The sequence below is a fragment of the Myotis myotis genome, unplaced genomic scaffold (genome assembly GCF_014108235.1).
Source record: "Myotis myotis isolate mMyoMyo1 unplaced genomic scaffold, mMyoMyo1.p scaffold_m19_p_3, whole genome shotgun sequence".
Classification (NCBI taxonomy): Eukaryota; Metazoa; Chordata; class Mammalia; order Chiroptera; family Vespertilionidae; genus Myotis; species Myotis myotis.
In genome coordinates, this window is record NW_023416335.1 from 186765024 (window position 1) to 186786742 (window position 21719).

At 40.5% G+C, this 21719-nt stretch overlaps 1 protein-coding gene across 2 annotated transcripts; it reads left to right on the forward strand.

The window, feature by feature from the left end:
- The first annotated feature begins 7 nt into the window (after positions 1–7).
- ERP27 (endoplasmic reticulum protein 27) lies at positions 8–20749 on the forward strand. Of its 2 annotated transcripts, XM_036298442.1 has the most exons (7): positions 8–981; positions 1350–1450; positions 3263–3400; positions 14265–14381; positions 18218–18343; positions 19486–19683; positions 20046–20749. In XM_036298442.1, the coding sequence occupies exons 1-7, from the start codon at positions 810–812 to the stop codon at positions 20091–20093; spliced, it is 900 nt and encodes a 299-aa protein (XP_036154335.1). In that variant the 5' UTR covers positions 8–809; the 3' UTR covers positions 20094–20749. The 2 variants fall into 2 exon arrangements, with proteins under 2 accessions (XP_036154335.1, XP_036154333.1); XM_036298440.1 differs by having other exon boundaries at positions 19486–20749.
- Positions 20750–21719: the final 970 nt, after the last annotated feature.

Below are 21719 nucleotides of genomic sequence, written 5' to 3' on the forward strand. Positions count from 1 at the left end.
ATGGGCAATGAACCTTCAAAATAAGAACAGAAGAAAATCACAATTTGTTTTATTTTATGGTATTATCATATGACAGTTTTTTTTCTGATCTTGAGATCTATGTCTCCCACTGCCTATGGGGTCTCTTGGAGTTCCACAGTCATCTTGGCCCCAATCAGACACTGTTTCTCTCCTGTTTAAGATCTTTCCATGGATTCTCATCACCTGCAAAATAAAATTGAAGCTCCTAGGCTTCGTTCATAAACCCCTCTGTGAGCTGGTCCCAGCATACCTTTCTGCCCGTAATGATCATTTCCTTCCCTTTGGAATACTCAATCACTAATAATTCTCTCTCATGTTACATTTGCATCGCTGGGCTTTGTCTCATTACATGAAACTCAGGTTCCATCTTTGTTGTCTGGCAAAATTACTTACTCAGGCCTCTGGTTGGGCATCCCCTGCAGGGAACAAAACCTTCGCTAACCCCACCACTGTCCTAAACATCCTTCGTCTGACCTCTCACAGTGCTCTATGAGTTCCTCTTTCTTTTTCACTTTTCATTTTATATTTAAATGATGTTTATTTGTCCATTTCTCACATTAACAATCTAAGCTGGGAGAGGCTAGATCACATCATAGTTACCTTTGTATCCCTAGAGCTTAGGTCAATACCTGGCATAGAACATTGTTTTCTTATTTAAATGAATTGACTTTCTTCTGGTTGGTTTTGTGCGGAGGCCCTGTCACTAACCTCGGTCTGTTATCTCAGAAGTTGAAGGTCCCCCTAGAGCCAGCTGCAAGGTTCCCAAAGCTCTAAGAACACCACAGCCCATGAAGTACAGAGTAGGCTGCCCTGAGTCCGTGTCCCAAAACACAAAGTCCAGGGGTTGGATCAGGAGCAGAAGAAGAATGGAAGCGACACCACCCAGGTGCCTGTTTCTGTTATTTCTCTTCACGTGCAAGCTGTCCCCAGATGTTGCTGCAGAAATTCAAGAATCCTCAGGTAAACAAAGAAAAGCAAACGGCACTTGGGTGACCAGAGGGCGAAAGTGTTGTTAGGAGAAGGAAAGGGAACAGGGTCGTACTCTGAGTACTTTTCCTCTAAACCTAGAATATTCCCCCAGGAAATGGCTGTGTTGCCTGGTGGAGAAGAGAGAAGTCTGGCATTATCCTTCAGAGAGTGGCCACAAGGTGGGGTCACCCTCCATATGTTGGCTAAAAAAATGAAGCTTTGAAATAAGCATTGCACCCCTAGCGCTCCTTGCCTGAGTGTGGAGAGAAATAGGGTAGATGCCCCTATTATTTAGAGATGCTGCTTCTCTAAGGGTGCCATCACCCTAACACCTTCTGCTTCCCTCTGTGTGTGTCTAGATGGCTCCAGTGCTCCCCAGGAACCTGTGCGGCTCACGGGTGTCCCAGCTGCCATGGAATTCATTGCTGCTGCTGAGGTGGCTGTCATAGGCTTCTTCCAGGTTTGTCAGATACCCTGCTTGTTACGCCCCCCAAGAAGCAGGAATGCTGGGCCTCAAAGGAGCCATGACCGCCACCGGCTGGCCAGGTGGCACTACCTTAGAAGCCAATGGGGCTCAGAGTTTGCTTTCAGCATTTTCATTCAAGAACTCTCCATTTTTAGGCATGTCCAGTCTCTGAATTATGTCTTTCCCAAAACTTCTGAGACTGCGAAGGAGGCTCCGGGTCTTCTCATCTATGGGTGCTTTGAAACCTAAGTCAGTATCTGATTGCTGAGTCAGGGGCAGAGTAAACCCAACTTCTACCATCCAGGCAATGCACGAGTCAATAGTGACTTTCGTCTAACTCCTTACCAAACAAGGTAGTTCCTCCTCCTTCTATATCTTTGTTTGCTCTGAAATGTTGAAGAAGGATGACATGTAATACATCGAAGGTGTTAGCCTCGGTCTTTCAGATTGGCTGCCTGGCTAATGAAAGCAGCCATAAATGAGAGACCATCGTTCCAGTATTTTTATCTTTCTCTGGAGGTAACATCTGGTGATTCTCACAGCTGATCAAGTCCCCTGCTCTCTCATTGCAGACCTTGTTGTCAGTTTCCACTCATTAATTCCAACTCATCATCACCCTGTGGATTCTGTGTACACAGCTGGAAATAGCTGTGAGGAGATGTATGGGAGTGAGGGGGGCGTGGGGCGATGATAAGAAGGGAGCACATTTTTCAGTGATGAGAGCTCTGAGCTGTAGGCAAAAGCAGCCACCCTGGGAAAGGCAGGGAGGGGCAAAAAAGTGGAACTGGAGGAGTGTGCAATAACTTAGGCAGCCACCAGGTGCCGTCATTTGATCTGTGAGCAATTGCATTTTAAGGGGAAGTCTAGATTAACAATTGTTCACAGCCTCAATGAACTCCACACATCCTTTCAGATGAGCAGGGTGCCAGCCCCCTCTGCTTGACCCCGGATGCAAGGCGAGCCATTTTCTTTCCTCTTTGCACATCTCCGTCAGGCGAGAGAGATATCAGGGAAGAATATGTTCACTGTTTATTACTTGGAGCTGTTGTGGACAACGTTCCTGTGACAGCAGGGAAAATGGTGTCAGCTTGCTATAGTAAGACTGGACTCGACTCAAGTGGCTTCCCTGCCCCCTCCTGCAGGCCTGGGATCCTGGGTTGGAGCAACGCATAAACAGTATCTTTCATGGGCAATACCTCGGGCTTGCACACAGTAGAAGGAGGACTATTCTTTTACACCCTGCACTGACCTTTGTTAACAAAATTTTAAGCTTCTATATTTTTTATTTTTGGCCCTTTTCATAACACTTTCTTTTTTTAAAGAAATATATTTTATTGATTTTTTTACAGAGAGGAAAGGAGAGGGATAGAGAGTTAGAAACATCGATCAGCTGCCTTTGACTGGAATTGAACCTGGGACCCTTCAGTCCGCAGACCAATGCTCTATCCACTGAGCCAAACTGGTTAGGGCTCATAGCACTTTCTTATTTTTGCATTTCTTTTTGCTTCCACCAATTGTTCCTAAAACATTTGCCTTCTCAGGTATATCAGTGACAATGCCGTCCACTTGTGCAGGGCCCTGTGATTTTGAGGCCCCTCTCAGCTCCTAATAAACTGCAAGTTCTATGGTAAGACCAGGCAGGAGTCCCTGGCTTAGCCACAATTTTGTAGCTATCAATTAACCCACACAGCTCAGACTCTAAGTCAAGTCTCTGATTTCTAGTTCGATGAGCACATTTCAATTCCATGTTCTGTTTCCATGTCTCTCTCCTCCAAAATGACCTCTGTCATTTCTCCTTGCTTTTAGGATTTAGAAATACCAGCAGTGCCCGTATTCCATGGTGTGGTGCAAAAATTCCAAGACGTATCATTTGGAATCAGCACTGATTCTGAGGTTCTGGCTCACTACAACATCACTGAGAACACCATTGCTCTCTTTCGTCTGGTAAGTTGGGTGGGCAGCTCAAGCCTTCTCCCGGTTTTTACTTACTAATACCTCAGGTTGTGAACTCACAAACTTGTGAGACTAGAAAGATGTTTATGTCTTTAACACTAATGATGATGTCAGGGACAATGGTGACAAGGATGATGGCTCAACTCAAGCTTCCCAAACAGATGCTGTCGTGAAATGGAAAGAGGTCTGGACTGAGAGTCAGGAGGTGAGAGTTGTTGCTGACCAGTCATGTGACTCAGGCAGATCACTTAACATTTCTTAGCCCAAATTCTTTCATTTCTATAAGATAAAACGGTTCAATCATGTCACCTCTAAGATCATTTTGAGCTCTAAAATGTATACTTTTATATTTTGGGGAGTTAACTTACATTTGTAAAAATATATTAAACAACTACTGCATGTCTTATGCAAGATATTAACAATGAAAGCCCATTAACTGTATTCTCTTCTCTCATAGAACTTAAAATATAGTAGAGATTGTAAACATAATTCACAAGTATCTATAATACAAAGAGCATCATATAGATAAAATATTATAAGGGTTCAAAGGATAAAAGCAGTATAGATATTCTGATCAAAAAATTATAAAAAAAGAAAACTTAATGGGGATTTAACACATAGGTAAAATTTGGACAAGGTGGAAGAGAATTCATGGCTAAAGTGGGAACAAAAATGTAACTTAGAAAACAATGATCAGGCCAATTTGACTGGATCTCAGGGTACATGTTTTGGGGAAATGAATATAAGACAGAGAAGCTTGATTAGAATCATATTGTGGAGGAATTTGAATACTAGCTTGACGTGTTTCCAGTTCATTTGGTTGGCACAGAAAAGGCACCAAGGCCGTTCGATCAGGGGAGTAACATGAACAGGAATGCATTTCAGCAATGTTATTTTGGTATGTGGGTAGGATGGAGTGCCAGGCAAAAAGATAAGAGTGGAGAGAAATTTTGTTAGGCTGGCAAAACAGATCAGGTACGAAGGGTCTGTAGTCAAGAAATCACATTTAAAGTGAAGAAAAGGCAGGGCTTGCAAGGATGAGATGTCAAAATGATGGAAGGCAAAGGAGGCCAAGCTTAACGTTAAGGTACCTAGGAATAGTGAGGGCCTATTCAGAAATAGGGGTTTCTGATGCTGTGGTTAGTTGCTGAGTTTGTATTATTGGCAGAGTATCAAAGATGACCAGAGCCCACTGGAAATGAGGAATTGGGCAAAAGATAGTTTCAAGATGTCCTTCCCCTTCCCACCTCCATCCTATCTATTTCTTTTGCTTCTCATCCAAACCTCTCCTTACATGCAGTTTATATTCACTATCTCCAACTTTCTTTAAGCTCTTAAATACACTGATGTCTAGTTTATACCCCGCACTCCATTAAAACTGCTTCCGTCAGCACGTTTCCATATTTCCAAATCCAATGAACGCTTTTTAGGTCTTATTGTCCTGAACATCTCTGCCAGTGTGACATGTTGACCACTTTTCTCTTGAATCTCTCTTTCCTTAACTTCTAGGATCCTGCTTCTCCTGGTCCTCCTCTTCTTTCCTTAGTCTCCGTAAGGCTTTCTCTTCCTGCATCCATACTACTGCCTGACACAATGTTCTTCCCAATCTAGGTTGGTTATGGAATCCAAGCTTTGTGGGGCACTACTTCAACCAGAGCCTGAAAGAGTGCCTGCCGTGTATCAGGTGCTCATTAAGTGTTCATTAAGTAAATAAATATGTGTGTGAATGAATGTGCAATCCTTAGGTAATATAATTCTTTCTCATGTTAGACTATTAAGTGTTTGCTGAGGATTTGGAATGTTTTATCTCCAGCCTGGACCTCCGTTGTAATTCAAATGCTTGCTGGTAGAAGTCCCTCATAAGCACTACAGTCTCAATGTGTTCAAAACTGACTTTATCATATGCACCTGCTGAATCATGGTCTTCCCTCTAAAACTTTTTTATTGAATGGCTATGTTCATTTGATCTCTAATTTTTTTCAAATTGGGTCTCCTCTCTTACTGAGCCTATATTCTTTTTCCCTATTTCCACTTCTTTCTTCTTTTTTAGATTTTCAGCACCTTTGGCACAGACAATTCCATAGCTTCTTAATTGATCTCCCTTTTAGTACTTCATAAGTAATTTCTAGATTGGTATCACCATGATGAATTTAAAATGGAAACTTGACCATGACACTCCTTTCTTTAAAACTTTTTAATATTTCCCATTTCTTACAAGGTAAAAATCAAGACATTTAAACATCTCATCTTTTATGATATGGCCACTAGCTGCTTCTCTATTCCCTTTTCTAGCACATTCCTACCTTGGGCTGTACCCTCTCAACACCCAACTATCTTATATAATAGAGAGATAATATGCAAATTGACCTTCACTCCATCACCCCATCACAAGATGGCTGTGCCCACAGAGGAGGTGGGGCTCCCATAACGAGCGATCAGCAGGGACCTGAGGTTGCGTGTTGCTGGGCAGGGGCAGGGGACCTGAGGCCCCACCCCCCCAACCCCAGCACTAGACCGGGGGACCTGAGGCTGTGCCCCCCAACTGGCAGGGCTTAACAGGGGACCTGAGGCTGAGCACCCCCACACTCGGCGGGGCTTGATGGGGGACCTGAGCCTGCACCCCCTGGCCAGCACCAGGCTGGGGGACCTGCAGCTGCGCCCCTCCCCCCGACCCAGCTGGACTTGACAGGAGTGGGGCCAGCCAGGTCTGGGCCTCACGCGATTTCAAAGTGCACGCGGGTGGACAGGGACTTGACTCTGGGTCCTGTGGCATGCCCCAGACTCTGACAGGAGGAAGGTTTTCATATACATTTTATCAATTTTCTTTCATCTCTGACACTTCTATTATAGAGAAAGGGCAAATAGCAATATCAAAATATTTTCTCTAATGAATTCCCTTTTAATGTGCATGAATTTCATGCCCTGGGCCACTAGTAAATAGTATAATAATCCAAGTTCATTGTTTCACATGACTATTCCTCTGCCTAGGAGGCTACTGCCCCCTAATACCCACTTTCACTTAGCCTAACCCAGCTAACTCTTTTTCACATTCCAGTGAATCAGTCAGGCATCTTATCCTTCAGAAAGCCTCCCTGGAATCTCCAAATTGGCCTAACTATCCCTTCCTATTTGCATATCTCTATTTTCATTTACTGCTTTGTAATGCTGGTCATATATTTCTGTGTCTGTCTCATCTTTTCCCCCATTACTCAAGGTCAGAAACCATGACTTCTAGTATCCAGAAGACACAAAGAGTTTGAGGAACGAACTCACCTCCCAAAGTATGTCTCTGGGTGCATGAGTACCTTCAGCAGCCCTCTCCCCACCTGGACAGCAGTTGTAGGTTTGCATTTTCACCATCATGAAAAAAGGATTAAACCAAGCTCCTTTGTGAAAAGCTTTGGTAAGAAAGAGATGGAAGGTTAGGTTAATGCCTTTCGTGTTCTTGTTGAACCGTTCATAGTAACCCTTCAATTGGAAAATTCTAATCAAAGACAGCTTCATAAAGTACTTCCTTGCCGGTTTGCTGTTTTTAGATCTTACGAAGGCCTGATTTTAAAGTCAGTGCTACCAAGATGCACACGTGGGGAAGAAAAACAAGTGCTGTTACTTCCCACGTCAGTCTCTACAGGCTTTACAGCCTCTAATGGGTGCATTAACTCTGCTTACAATTCATTCCTTATACAGTCCTGATGATGACTTCCCAGAGCTGTTCCCTCTATTTAGCATGTTTTTTGTTTATCACTAGCGACAGACCTGCTCGGAATGAACTCTTGAGACCTCTGGGAACAGGATTACTTTGTGCCATACCAAAAGCAAACACACTGGTCCTTACCCTGCTCCATTTGCGGGTCTGGGAGAGGTTCAACTTGTGCCATGCCAGCTTTTAGATAAACATTTTTTTCCCCTCAGTTTATTCTTTCAAAGTTGAGTCCATATTTCAGTAGAATTATTATTCAGGAGTTTGAGATACCAGAGAGAGGGGGGGGGGGGTGGGGGAATCAACCAAAATTAATCTACTTTACATTGGGAAACATGAAATGCTGCAAATTTTCTGGTACCTACTTTTATCTTAGATTTACATTTTGTTTGTTTGTTTGTTTCAGTGCCTAATTTACGATAGGCACTATGCGAGATGTTTTCCGTTGTTCTACCATTTAATTCTCACAAAAATTAAATAAGTAATTACTGTTATCCTTGCATTATCAATAAGGAAACTAAAGTTCCATGAGGTTGATTCAGTTGTCCAAAGTCTCACAACTATAACACGACATATATCTGATTCATACTCTGTGTTGCTGTCATCAAAGCACACCTTCTGTACCATACTACAGCGACTTTCTAAAGCACTTATTCCTGAAAAAAAAATCTTTGCTTTTTTTGTTTATTTTTATTGATTTCAGAGAAGAAGGGTGAAAGAGAGAGAGATTGAAACATCAATGACTAGAGAGAATCATTGATCAGCTGCCTCTTGTACTGCCCCCACTGCAGATTGAGCTGCAACCTGGACATGTGCCCTCGATGGAAATTGAAGCCGGCAGGGCAACGCTCTATCCACTGAGCAAAACCGGCTAGGGCAAACACCGTTGTTTTTACTCCTAGATTCACCTCATTCAAAAGCCTGCTTTTGTAACCACTTTCTCCTAAAACATTTCTCTATCCCACTGGCACTACTTATCAAACCCCAGGATTATTTCTCAAGATTTAATCTAGACATTACATATTTTGTCAATAAAATTTCAGAATTTAGACCTATATTATTTTCAACTGCAAGAATATATGTAGAGGTAAATTAAAACAGTAATAAATGAAGACATGATAGGACTATAATGGTTCACATTACCAGATGCTTGAAATATTAGTGCATAAAAATGAGAGACCAGCAAATGCTATCTATATTCATGGAATGCATCACTTTCCAGAAATAATGCAAGCTGATTAGATAAATATCATCAGAAAAAAAATTATGTAAAATGGGACAATAACAAGTCCTGTATGGATAGCCTGTGGGTGATGTATGGCAGCTTGCCTTGTGTGAGTGTGACTGCAGGGCCTCCACACAGATAAGCTGCCAGGCAGCGCAGGAGAATTAATCTGCCGGACACTCAGAGAATATTCAGAAAAGTTGCCTTTATTGCAGATTGCACTAGTGCCATGACTCAGGGGAGTCAGTCTCCAAATCCTGAGTGATGGATAGGGACGAAGCTTTCCCTTTATACTCTTAGTTCCTTTGTCCCCAAAATATGGATCAGGCTTCCCCATGAGTTGGGAATGGGGAAGTGAGGTCACAACCAGAGACTTGCCAGCACTGGCACCGGCCCCTTTGGGGACTGTATATGGTTCATGGTGTATGGTCTCTGTACAATGGGAGTATTCTGGGAAACAGGTTCTGCAGGGCAGGACAGGCATCACGGATAAGAATAGAGTTTGATAAGAATGGAGTTTATCGGCAAGCAAGAGTGTACGTCTATCTATCAGCAAGCGTGGGTGTATGTCAGAAGGCAGGTTACCGGCACAGATTCAGATAGCTAGCCCCCCAAATGTCTTATTTTCCCCTTCACTCCAGCAGAACTTATTGTTGTCCTCACAGAGACATAGTCTTGGTACTAAGACGGAATTTCAGATAATATTTGAACATTTAATCTGCTTTGGGTTTTCTCAATCACTTCTATTTTTAAAAAACATATTAGCCTAACTTTGCTCCACTGGGATAGTAATGGAAACACAGTAGAGGCATTCTGTTATTCCCTTTACAGTTATTTGTTGGATACTTATAAGAAATGCACCTTGCCAAATAATCAGAAGGAGGACTACATAAAAATAAAGTGATAATGAATGCAAGAAGTAATATATGCCAAATGATTAAATGTTTTTCCAAAGAATATATGTATTCAACATAATGTAAGCTAAGCAGCTTATAAAAAGAAACCAAGACATGAGGGCATTTGTTTAACAAGTGACTTCTCAGTGCGATGCAAGATATTTAATATTATAATTGTGGTGTAAAAACTAAGATGACTTTAATACATTTTATGAAAAACTGGGTTGTTAACTAGAGAAATGCATGACAATTGAAGGGAATATTGCTGAAATACTAATCAACAGAAAAGGAATGATTAAATCTATTGGTATGATACTAGTATAAGCAGTATCTAAAACATAAAATAATTCATTTCAAATACTCTTAGGGAAAACTCAATATTATATTTTAAGGTGGTAATCCTTCTGGTTTACTGTTTCTATTTTTCTTCTGGTGTCTCTTTACTTGGAGAGAAAAAAATAATATGATATCTCCAGTAAAATTCTTTCCAAAAACTGGAAAAATACATAAAAGGGTTTTTGTTTTTTTTCTCAACTCTTAGTTCCAGGGTCAGATTTTTCTTTCCAGAACATTATGCAAATAATTTCCTTTACAGAAGGGAGATTTCCTGTTCAAATGTTCTTTCCAAGACCCCTACACATGAATGCTCCAGAGTTTATTAGTTTAAGAAATAATGAAATAATCAGGCATGTTTCCGTAAAAGGAGTGCTACAAACTGGATAGACTTCAGGAGGGTGGTTTTTAGTAAAGCTCTGGGCTTCTTAGAGAATGTTATCATTTAATATCTTCTACCTCCAATATACTGCGCTCCTGAAGTCCAGAAATGCCTAATGTAAGTGACGCTTCCTGTTTTCCCTGTTCTGGGAAATGCGAGGGACTGCCTGGAAGAGAGTGCTGGAGGGAGGGGCTCCTGGCCCAGAGCACAGCCGTGTCAGCTGAAGTGCAGGCACCAGATCTCCAAGTTCCTAGAAAAATAATAAGGAAGTATTTAAACATATTAAGTATTAAAAAGGCCCTGATTATAATAATGATGATGATTTTGATGTTTGTAATTAGCAAACACGTAAGTAGGAAAGACATGCCAGCTGGCAAACCCAGCCTTAAGCAGCAAAGATCAATGAGCTCATTTTATTTCTCTCCTCACTCTTACTGACTTGGGGATGGGAATGGTAGTAGGGTGGGCAAGGACTCCACCTAAGAAGACTTTTTCTCTTGCTTGTATATTTCTGCCCCGAGCTTTCTACTCGGAACTTTATGGATTTTAAAGCAATTAAAATATCCTGTGGTTTTGATGATTTTTTTTTCTGCACCTCAGCATTCAGTTGATAAACTGAAGTTGTGAAAACAGTCCCCGCCCAAAATCAGTAAATTAAAGTGATTAAAAAACAGTGTTTAAACTGGTTTTGGACCTTTTTAGTCTAAATAAATAGAATAAAAAGTAAATAAAATACGAAGAAACTGGAAAAAAAAAAAAAAACGTTGCAAAGATAGGAAGGAAAGATCTCTTACACCCTTCATGAATTAAGTGATTAAATTGCTATTTGAGTGAATGTCAGCATGTCTGTGCCTCAGTGCCTAACATATACAAGACGTTCAACAAATAATTTGCAAACAAATAGATTATAAAAGAATGACCAGATATTCCAAGAATTCATAAAATTGATCATAAAGAGTGCATTGAGCTTTTTGGAGGTCCATATTGCTTTTAACTAACTCAATGGGAAGCCAGCTTGAACAAAAGAAGTTAAAAAACAAACAATAGAGTCATCATAGGGATGACAATAAAGAACAAACTTGGACTCTACTGCTCAGTGACTTTAATTTACCTTTGCTTGAATTCCCTCATTTATAAACTAAAATAATACTTACCTTTGGCTTTGCTGGATAGATTGGGAGAACATAATTTGAGGTAAAGAATGATTCTGATCCTTGGCAAGATCTGATTGGGTAGAACCTACATAAGATAATAGATGTAAGGGAAAGAGATAAAAGAGATTCCAAGGGTTGATAGCCCAAAGATCTCAAAAGTGGCCCAAATTGTTTTAGGAAACAGAATTGTTCAGGACCTAGCCCTGATTATTTTTATTTGTAGACATAGTTGCTATGGGTGATGGAAACATTACCTTGTGTTTTTATGTGCATGAATAGACTGGGGGAGATGAATGAGAAAATCTGGGAACAATGATTGGCCATAGAAAGCTCCATCTTTTAATATATCTGAGTATGGTGGAAAGGCAGTTCAAACATGTAAATCTGGGATACTAGATCAGGTAACAAGACAATCCCTCCACCAAATCTGGGATAATAGATCCAGTAACTAGACAATCTCTTCCACCAAAGGCAATTTTTTAAAAAGCTGGGCCAGAAAATAAGGGCTTTAAAGAATTATCAAGAAGCAGTGGTTCTCAACCTTCCTAATGCCGCAACCCTTTAATACAGTTCCTCATGTTGTGGTGACCCCCAACCATAAAATTATTTTCGTTGCTACTTCATAACTGTAATTTTGCTACTGTTATGAATTGTAATGTAAATATCTGATATGCAGGATGTATTTTCATTGTTCGCGACCCACAGGTTGAGAACTGCTGGAAACTCAAGAGGTAAATCATGTATTTGGGGTGCTTTTCATCTGGGAGGCTTTTGCAAGTTCTAGAGGAAGCAGCCGAGAGACTTAGAGCTTTATTAGGATTTTTGAGACCCTCAAAGAGCCCTAAAAGTAAATGCTGAAGTCCAGAGCTCAGAAGAAGAAGTAGGAGGTAGATCTAGTAAAATACCCTTTGCTCCACTTAGATGCTAAAGAACAATACCCTAAAGATAACAATGAACCAAGGGGTGCAGCACAGATTCAAGTTACCTCAATTCCTGAAATTAGATTAAGATTATCAAATATAAATATAAAAATATACATACACTTGCAGACATACATATATTATATATGGTATGGCTAATCTTCTCTTAGCCATATCATAAAATGGCTGATTCTCAAAGAAAAAAAGAAAGATCTTAAATCAGAGAAAAGAAATTAACCTCAAAGTAATCTCAAAGAAGTAATATTAAGGTTCACAGATGACTTCTCAAAAGAAAGAGTGGGATGCAGAATATAAAGAACTATATCTTGCAAAAAACTGAAGGAAAATTGTCAACTTAGAATTCTACACCCAGCTAAAATAGCCTTCAAAAACAAAGGTTAATTAAAGATATTTGAAACAACCAAAACTGAGAGACTATGTCAACCAACAGAACTGTTTCATGCTAAAGGAAATATCAAAATGTGTTCTAGGTTAAGAGAAAAAATTCCAAATAGAAGCAAAGCTCAAAAGTGCAGGAAGAAATGAAAAGAAACATTATGTAAATATATGCATGAATGTAAATGTATGTTGACTATATAACAACTACAGGCCTGGTGCACAATATTCATGCACTGGGGGAGGGGGAGGGGCGGCCCCCTCAGCCCAGCCTGTGCCCTTTAGCAGCCTGGAAGCCCTTGGGGGATATTTGACTGTGGCTTAGGCCCGCCCCCCGGGAGTGGGCCTAAGCTGCAGTCAGACTTCCTTAGTGCTGCTGTGGATGCTGCTGCGCTCACCAGCCATCAGCCCAGCTTGTGGTCCTGCATTGAGCGTCTGCCCCCTTGTGGTCACTGCATGTCATAGTGACCAGTTGATTTGCATATTACCCTTTTATTATATAGGATAATGATAATGTCTTGTGAGATTTAGAATTAAAACACAACTGGAGTGGAGTTGGAAAGAGACAAACTGTGCTAAAATGTTCTACTGTACATTGCCCAAGAAGAGGGTAAAATTTCTAATTAATATTAGGTTCAGGTAAGTAAAGAAAGCATATTGTAGAATGCAAGCTGGTAATCCCTAAAAGAATAATTAAAGCCTGTGCAATTTCCAAACCCATAAAGGGAAAGAAGGAATAATACAAAGCACTCAACCAGTTCAAAATAGGCAAGAAATAAATCAAATGAATTTGGAACTGGGAGAGCCAATGGGAAATGAATATTTAATTAAATATAGCAATTACATTACAAAAAGAATCCAATTAAATATAGACTGTATTTTAAAATATAACTGTGCTTTTTATAAGGGATACATTATTTTTAACATAATGACACAGTAATATAAGTAAAATATAAAGAGGATAGAAATATACCATGCAAACATTTCCAAAAGAAAGCTGGAATAAGTATATTAATATTAGACAAAGTAGCCATTGAGACAAGCATCCTTAGAGATAAAGAATGACCTTCATAATGATAAAGTTTCAACTTACCCAGAAATTTTAAGAATTCTAAATTTGCATTAATCTAATGCATCACCTGAGAATATACAGACAGAATAACTGGCAGAATTGTAAGAAAAATGGTTAAATCTATAATCATAGTGGAAGATTTTAACATTTCTCTCTAATAGAATAAACTGGTTTTAAAAAATCAATAAGAATAGAGATAACTTGAACTATACAATTAACCATGTGACCACAGGTGCATATACAGAATAGTACACCCCAAAACTGTAGAATATACACAATTTTAAACACATATATAATATATAGAGAAGTTGACAAAAGATATAAAATGTAAAAATTAAGCTGGAAATTAATAACAAGTAAATAACCAGAAAATCTTACTTTCAAATTATAAAATACACTTCTAAATAAACAGAAGTTTAGAGAAGAAATAAGAACAGAAATGTTAACATTTTGAACTGAATGATAAGATATTCTATATGTCACATTTATGGATGCCTTCCAATGGAGCTATTTCTTCCTGAAAGCATTTCTGCTCTTCCTCAGATGACACATGGGCCTGTGATTCCCCTGTGATGACACTTGCTACCTCCTGTGGGACATGTCTGTTCACTTTGTATCCCACAGGACAGGGTGTTCTTCAGGGCAGGGAACATCTCCTATTTACCTTTCTGGTTTTGGAGCTGTAGTCAGTCCCTGTCACGTGGTAGATATTCCAGAAACATTTGTCAATGAACAAATAAAGAGAACAGTGACAATTATTATTTCTGTGTTATGCAGGTGGATAATGAACAACTGAATTTAGAGAGTGAAGACATTGAAAACATTGATGACACCAGATTAAGCCGTTTTATTGAGATCAACAGTCTCCACTTTGTGACAGAGTACAATCCTGCGGTAAACAATAGTCCTAAGGTCCCTGTGTGTGTGTGGGGGGGGGGGGGGAGGTAGAGAGGGGGGTGGACTTGTCTTCATAGCAGAGATCTTTTCTTTCAGGTTTCTGATCCTTTGACCAATAATAGCTGCAATCAATTGAACACCTAGTTGTTTATGTTGTCATCCTTACTACACCTTTCAGGTTGAGAGACTTGACCCTTTTCAAGAAAGAAAGAAGCAGAAAAGTTAAATGCCCTATCACATGATTAAGAAGGAAGAAAGCCACAGTGCAAAGTTAAGGTGACTGATTCAAAAACCTCTGAGTTTTGCTGCCTGAGAATGTTCCACGAAGGCAACTCTGATCCCAGCAACACTCTATCTAGACTACACTCCCTAAACAAGATTGCAATCTGTGTTGAAGGTCTATTTTTCCCCCTACTGCATCAGGAGCCAATACTTTCATAAAATGTAATAAAATAAATTAATAGGCAAAAACCTTTTATAAAAAAATATATTTTATTGATTTTTTACAGAGAGGAAGGGAGAGGGATAGAGAGTTGGAAACATCGATGAGAGAGAAACATCGATCAGTTGCCTCCTGCACACTCCCCACTGGGTATGTGCCCGCAACCAAAGTACATGCCCTTGACCGGAATCGAGCCTGGGACCCTTGAGTCCGGAGGCTGATTCTCTATCTACTGAGCCAAACTGGTCAGGGCAGCAAAACACTTTTAAAATAAAGCCTATTGGTCACATATTTGGGTGCCACAGTTATATAAAATTTCTATAAACGTTTTTATGCATTTCTTCCCTTTTTTTGTGCCTATCTCCTGGTGGGCCAGTAATTAACAGTTCCAGTTCTGGCACCACCTGCATCAACCCAGAAGCTCATGGGTTTGAGGGTACCTAGATCCTCATGATGGCTCAGCTTTCTTTCTAGGTTTGTTTTCTCATAGTGTTGCATGCTGTATGTAGCCTGGGTAGAGGTGTTGGTCAACCTGTCCTGATAATCTTCTGGCCTTCTAACACTCTACAGCTTATAGAATTACTTTATATGACCTGACTTTTATTTTCCCCTACAGAGATCATGGAGTGATGGAGTATTAATTTCTAGTGATCTGCATCAGCTTAGAATTGCTGTGCATTCTCTAATCACAGTATTATATGTGCATGTCATGATTTTTAGAATTTACAATGCCCTTTCCCACCATATTCTCATTTGATCCTTACATTGATTTTTTGAGGTAGAAGAGAGGGAATTATTATGCCCATTTTATAGAGCAGAACATTCAAGATCCAACTGACTTATTCAAGATCACATAGTAAGTAGAAAAGGCATAGTTAAAGGCAGAAACTTTAATTCATGATGCATTTGTTCACATTGTCTATTTCCATTTTACAGGGCAGGAAATGGGAGTTCAGAAAAGTGAAGTAATTTCCTCAAAGCCATATGCCTAGCAATTTGAGCTTCAGAGACAGCCCTCTGCACTTGCCCCTGCTTTTCTCTTGACTGGTCTGTCTGTGTCTGACTGATTCCTGTGTTTTTTCCATTGCCCCACACAGCCTTCAGTGGAAAACACCCCTTTTCCTGTTGACTAAATTCCTGCCCGCCTCTCACACCATGTTTGTCTCCATGGAGTGGTGACTCCATTTCCACGTTTGCTAAGATTTCAAACACGTGCACCCAGGGTGTGTTGGCAGCAATAATTAAAAGGGCGTTTTTCTCGACCATCGTCGTTCTCACCATTGTGTCTACAGAGATTCCAAGAGGGCATGTGGAACCAGAAAATTTGATTTTATGGTCTCTGAGTTTATGGGCTCAGGGTCTTGGAGTTCTGCAGGCTAACTAAGGCAGGGGCAAAGATAGCCTTCCTGAGTTTTTATGCCCAGTCCATCTCTTATCGTAGAGAATAATACCCTTTTTTTTAAGTTTCACATTAGTAGTGAAGGCAATCCACATCAAGAAGAAATTAAATAAGAATTTCTTTAGAGAAGCAAGTTTAACTTTTATTGTAACGTCTTCATTTCTCAAAAGCAGTACTTTGCTCACTTAGAGACTTGCCCACACTACATAGCTATTTCTTAGTTGTTTCCAGTGAAAGGTTTGCATCAGTAGCAACTGGACAGAAACTCACAGCCACGTGTCTGGCCTGCCATGCACTTTTAATGCACATACGCAATCCTTGGCTTCAAGGCGAAAAACCAGGCTGTGTCTATTAGAATTAAACTAATCACTTCTGATATGTCCAATCCTTTCTGCTAAGACAACGGTACCTTTTAACTCCTTAGTTTTGATTTCTTGACTCTTCCCAAGAATCATCCTCTATGTATGCTCTAGGAGGATAGATGCATGCTCTAAATTTAAGTAGCAGAATCTAATCAAATGAAAGACAATTCTTTAACACCAAGTCTCTCCAATTTAAAATCTAAGAACTGGTTTTAAACTATAGGAAGAAATTTGGGGAAAAGAACTCATTGGGCCTCCTTTGTCAACATGTTGGCCAAGAGAGCTAGAGAATATGGAGCAATGTACAGCTTCCAGAAAAATCCTACCTAGTTGCTCCCCGTCCCACTGTCCTGGGACTCTGCCCAATGGTTCATTAACCCCCATACTCTCTCTTCCTGTGTACGTGCTGGTTTTACAGCAATGTTTTCTGTATTTTAAAGGAAGAGGTGGAAAGGAATGGGATTCATTTAAAATAAAGACACCTGTAGCACTATTTCAGGAAAGTGAAATGAAGGGAAGCAGTGCCCTGGTTTCACCCCCTCCTTTCCTCACTCTGGCTCAGGGCTATCCCACCCCTTCATCACTGACAGCTTCCCGGTGAGTCAGCAAAAAGGGGCCAACACCTCTGATCTCCTGAAAAGCTCATTGTATTGCTGACCCAAAGTAGACTGATTCAATCACACTGAGGGTTGAACTGTCAGATTGGGGCTTTGTAATCAACTTTGTATAAGGCAGTACATCCTGATGGTTAAGAGCACAGACCCTGGAGTCAGACGGCTTGGCATTAATCCAAGTCCACCATTTATGTGACTTTGGTTGAGTTTTTGCTTCAATTTTCTCATTTATGAAACTGGGACTTAGAGTATTAAATAAGTTGTTATGTAGAAACCTGAAAACAGTGCACAGCAAATAATAGGCACTCAAAGAATGCACTACTAATATGTAGTCAAAGTGACTAGTATAGTACATGGTATATCTGCTGTCTATTGATACATAATAGATTATCCCAAAACTTGGCAGCTTAAACCAGTAAAAATTTATTACACACAGTTTCTGTGGATCAGTCTGGGAGTGGCTAGACTGAGAGGGAGCAACTAGGTAGGATCGTTCTGCTTTTGATCTGGGTGTCTTACGCAGTTACAATCATTGATCAGGGAGGCAATGTCATCTGAAGGTGTGACTGGGGCTGGAGGGTCTGCTTCCAAGATGGTTCGATCACAAGACTGGCAAATCAGTGCTGGCTGTTAATAGGAGGCCTTAGTCCCTTGCCCTGTGGATCTCTCCAACATTGGGGCTGGTTTTCCCCAGAGTGAGTAATATAAGCGAGAGCAAGGCAGAAACCATGATGTCTTTTATGACAACATTGGAAGTCACACTCCATCATTTCTGCAATATGCCCTTGGTTACTCCACTCAGCCTTACTCAGTGTAGGGGAAAGGGATCAGCACAGTTGCATGAGAACCAGAGGGTGAACCTCACTGACAGCCATCTTAGAGACTAGTTACCATTTGTGTTATGGATGAACAGCTCTCATTTATGTTGTAGTTCGCCTAGTCCCTGAGTGGCCACTAATGGTTTTTGCTTTCTCCCTCTCTCTTTCATTCTACTATAATGCATTTCAATTTGCCAGACTGTGATTGGCCTATTTAATAGCATGGTTCAGATTCATCTTCTCCTGATGATGGACAAGGCCTCCCCAGAGTATGAAGAAAGCTTGCACAGATACCACAAGGCAGCTAAGCTCTTCCAGGGGAAGGTAAGTCTGCTTTGGGAGACATCCTTTTGAAAACTCAGCACCAGGCCAGTAGAAAAGGGAAGACAGGGTTAGGGAAAAGAGATAAATAAGGAAAACTAGTATGGTTAAGAGATAAAATATTAACTGGGACATAAAAAATCACATTACTCTGATTTAAAATTAAAGATGTTATATTTTGTACTATTTAAGACCTGTATAATTATATCTTCCATTAGTGGTAAAGTCTATTGTTTTTTTTTTTTCTACATTGAGAAGTGAAAATAAAAATCACCTATGTATTACAATATTTTTCTCCTTGCCATGATCCCTTACATTTTTAGACCTCGGGACTTATTTCTCATATCGAACACCTTTCATGTACTTGGTGCTTAATGAATGTCCAGTACCTGGTGCCTAATGGATAATAAATATTTATTTATTTCTCTTCCCTACTCTGTGCGATTCTATTTAATATCACTTAAAAGGAAAACTTCAACACCTTCAAGGTTACTATATTGAACTACATGACCTGTTCAATGGTAAGAACTGTCTGATGATTAAAGCTGACTTCTGGTGGTTGTTTCTATAACACTGTAAGTTTTCAGTGTTATTGAATACAGATAATCCTCTAACCAAAATATTATAAAGAAGACTTCTACTTTTGGTAGAGGGTTTGATTTTTATCATAAAAAAAATAGTTAACATTTGTCAAGCACTTGCTGTATGCCAAAAACTGTACTGGAAATACTAAATGCATCCTCTCATTTAGTCTCCCCCAACAAAAGCCCACTTTGCCCATGAGAGCACTGAGTCTCAGAGAGGCCGAGTAATGTGCTCTGAGTCACACAGCTAAAAAGTACCAGGAGCAAAATTTAAAATTTATTCTCCATTTTTAACCATTAGGCTCTACTTAGTTAATCACTAAAGTTAATCACTGAAGTATCTTCCAAGTCTGTGTTCTTAAAATTGAATCAATATGGTCAAAAGGGGTAAAATACGTAAGCAATTCAAAGCAAGAACAAAGCCATTCTGAGTCCATTGAGATTTAAATTGTGTGGCACAAACCATAAATTCAATCAGAATAAACTGCTACCATTACAAGGTACCTCTTTCTCCTCAGGGCCTCAGATAAATCTTTCTCTTTCAAACTTCTCCAACTGCAGATACTTTTTATTCTGGTGGACAGTGGTGTGAAAGAAAATGGGAAGGTGATATCATTTTTCAAACTAAAGAAATCTGAACTGCCCGCTTTGGCAATTTACCGGACTCTAGATGAGGAGTGGGATACACTTCACGTGACAGAAGTTTCAATAGAGCGCGTGCAAAACTTTTGTGATGGATTCCTAAAAGGGAAAAGGCTGGTAAGTGTGAGGCTACAGGGAAGGCAAGTTGAATGTTCTTCCTTTCTATGTCTCTATTATTCCTATTGAATAAAAACTCTTGGGGCTCCACTGGATTTGATTAAGAGCAAAGGCATATGAGGACACAGTAGACAGAGTTTGGATGCTTTTTAGGAGAGAGTCGTGGAGATAGAACTGCAAAAGCGTTTTGGGAAAGGTCTTGCCTATTCAAAAGAGCTGAATTCTGTGTTTCACCATTCTGTGTAAAATATCAATAGGAAACAAATTCCATAGAAAGAGTTCATAAGACAAAAACTGCAGGTAGATTTAGGACTTCCAGGGGTGGACTCCAAATCTAAATATCATGTCTTGGCATTTTTCAGAGTGAAAATCATGACTCAGAAGAAAAGACTCAAAAGGTGGAACTCTAATTTTTCCCCAATACTTCCGCATACCAACAAGCATCTACTTCATGCTGAATGAAGAGGGGCAACTCAAACCTCAGGGACACTAAACAACAAAATCACCAGGCCCTATACACACACACACACACACACACACACACACACACACACACACACCTCTATTTTTTTCCCTAAAATCTCATTTATTCTCCTTGTCCTTTCTTTTAATTTGCCTATATTCTCTCACTACCCATGCAATTTTCTCTTATGCATTCATACCATGTAGACCCAAACGCTGTAGTACCACTATGATACCACTGGGTGGAGGCTTTAAGAGGAATACATACTGTGACACTAGCATGAAGAGACATGGCTCAAAGGAAATTGCCCTGATTTGTCATTTAATATTGAACTTGGACACTGCACATGACCTACACACAACATAGTTTCTTCTCTATAAGGGTTGAAACTCTACTTTCCTCATAAGCACCTGTGCTCCTGGGCCCAAGAACAAAAGGGTTTTACACACCTTTGTGGAACTGTCTTTTTGCCAGAAGTCAAATGGTGTTCCCAAGGTTCTGAACTCAGCAGAAACAGACCATGTAGAACTCTTTGCTTGTTTTGTGTTCCCAACGCCCCATGTAAATCAACAACTGCATAATAAATAAAAGGCAATGATGTTATAGGAAAAGACTGGCATCTCTTTGCAAACCTTTTGTAAATACCCAGCTGCCCAGCTAAGCAGTAGGTGCCTCACCCTTTGGTGCCTACTGTTTGGTGTCAGGCTATGAGCCACTCCGTGGGTGGGATAGGAGGTAAGTAGAGACCATCCTGCGTGAGGATTAGTATAAATGTGGCCAAACTGCTCAGACTCAAATCAGGTAACAGGTTGGGGAAGGGGTAGGAGGAGCGGGGCACTTGGCCCTGGGGCAGGCTAGTGCTGACTAAGCACGGATTATTGCAGGTGAGGTGTGCAATCCAGCCTTGTGGGAGGGAGAGCTTGGCCAAGTGTCTCTGGCTCACAGGCTGTTACTGTCAACACACAGATGCTCCATTGTTCCCCGGAGGCCCTTGGCTCAGAAGGAGAGCACCTAAGTGCTCAAGGGCTGAAAACCACAGTATACTCCTAAGGACTGGTCCAAGGGAGGACAGAGAGTGAAAGACTTAGTTGTTCCTTCAGACCCTGAGCTGGGAGTCAGCAGCTGGCAAGGACACTGTGAAGGCAGCTGTGTTTGACACACCTCTCAGCAACATGAGACCTGCGGAGTCTGAGCAGGCCATCCAGTCTATCCACAGGCCTGCAGAAAACCACCCAAACAGTCTCTTGCTTGAGGCTGAAAAATACTCCAAGGACAGGCACATCCCAGAAGCCTCCCTTTGATCCTGAAAACCAGAGCTCTTGACATTTACAGTCAGCAATTCTTCCTGATATCCAGCTGAGGTCCCCCCGGCACACAAGCTTGTTTCTTCTTAGCCACACTCTGTGGAAATTCTTAACAGCTGCCAATCACCATCTCCAAATAGCAACTTCGACCTCCTGTTGGTTGCTCTTCAGCCCCCTTATCCAGTTCTCTTTTCTCCTCATTCATAATCCATCTCTTTCGGCAATATTTTTTTAAAGTTCCAAATCATTTGACTCACTTGATTATTTCT

Bases quoted from the DNA above. Each gene is read 5' to 3' on its own strand.
- ERP27 (XM_036298440.1), top strand. From the start codon at position 810: ATGAAGTACAGAGTAGGCTGCCCTGAGTCCGTGTCCCAAAACACAAAG. The intron at 982-1,349 runs GTAAACAAAGAA...GTGTGTGTCTAG, and splicing joins AGAAATTCAAGAATCCTCAG to ATGGCTCCAGTGCTCCCCAG. The intron at 14,382-18,217 runs GTAAACAATAGT...TCAATTTGCCAG, and splicing joins TGACAGAGTACAATCCTGCG to ACTGTGATTGGCCTATTTAA.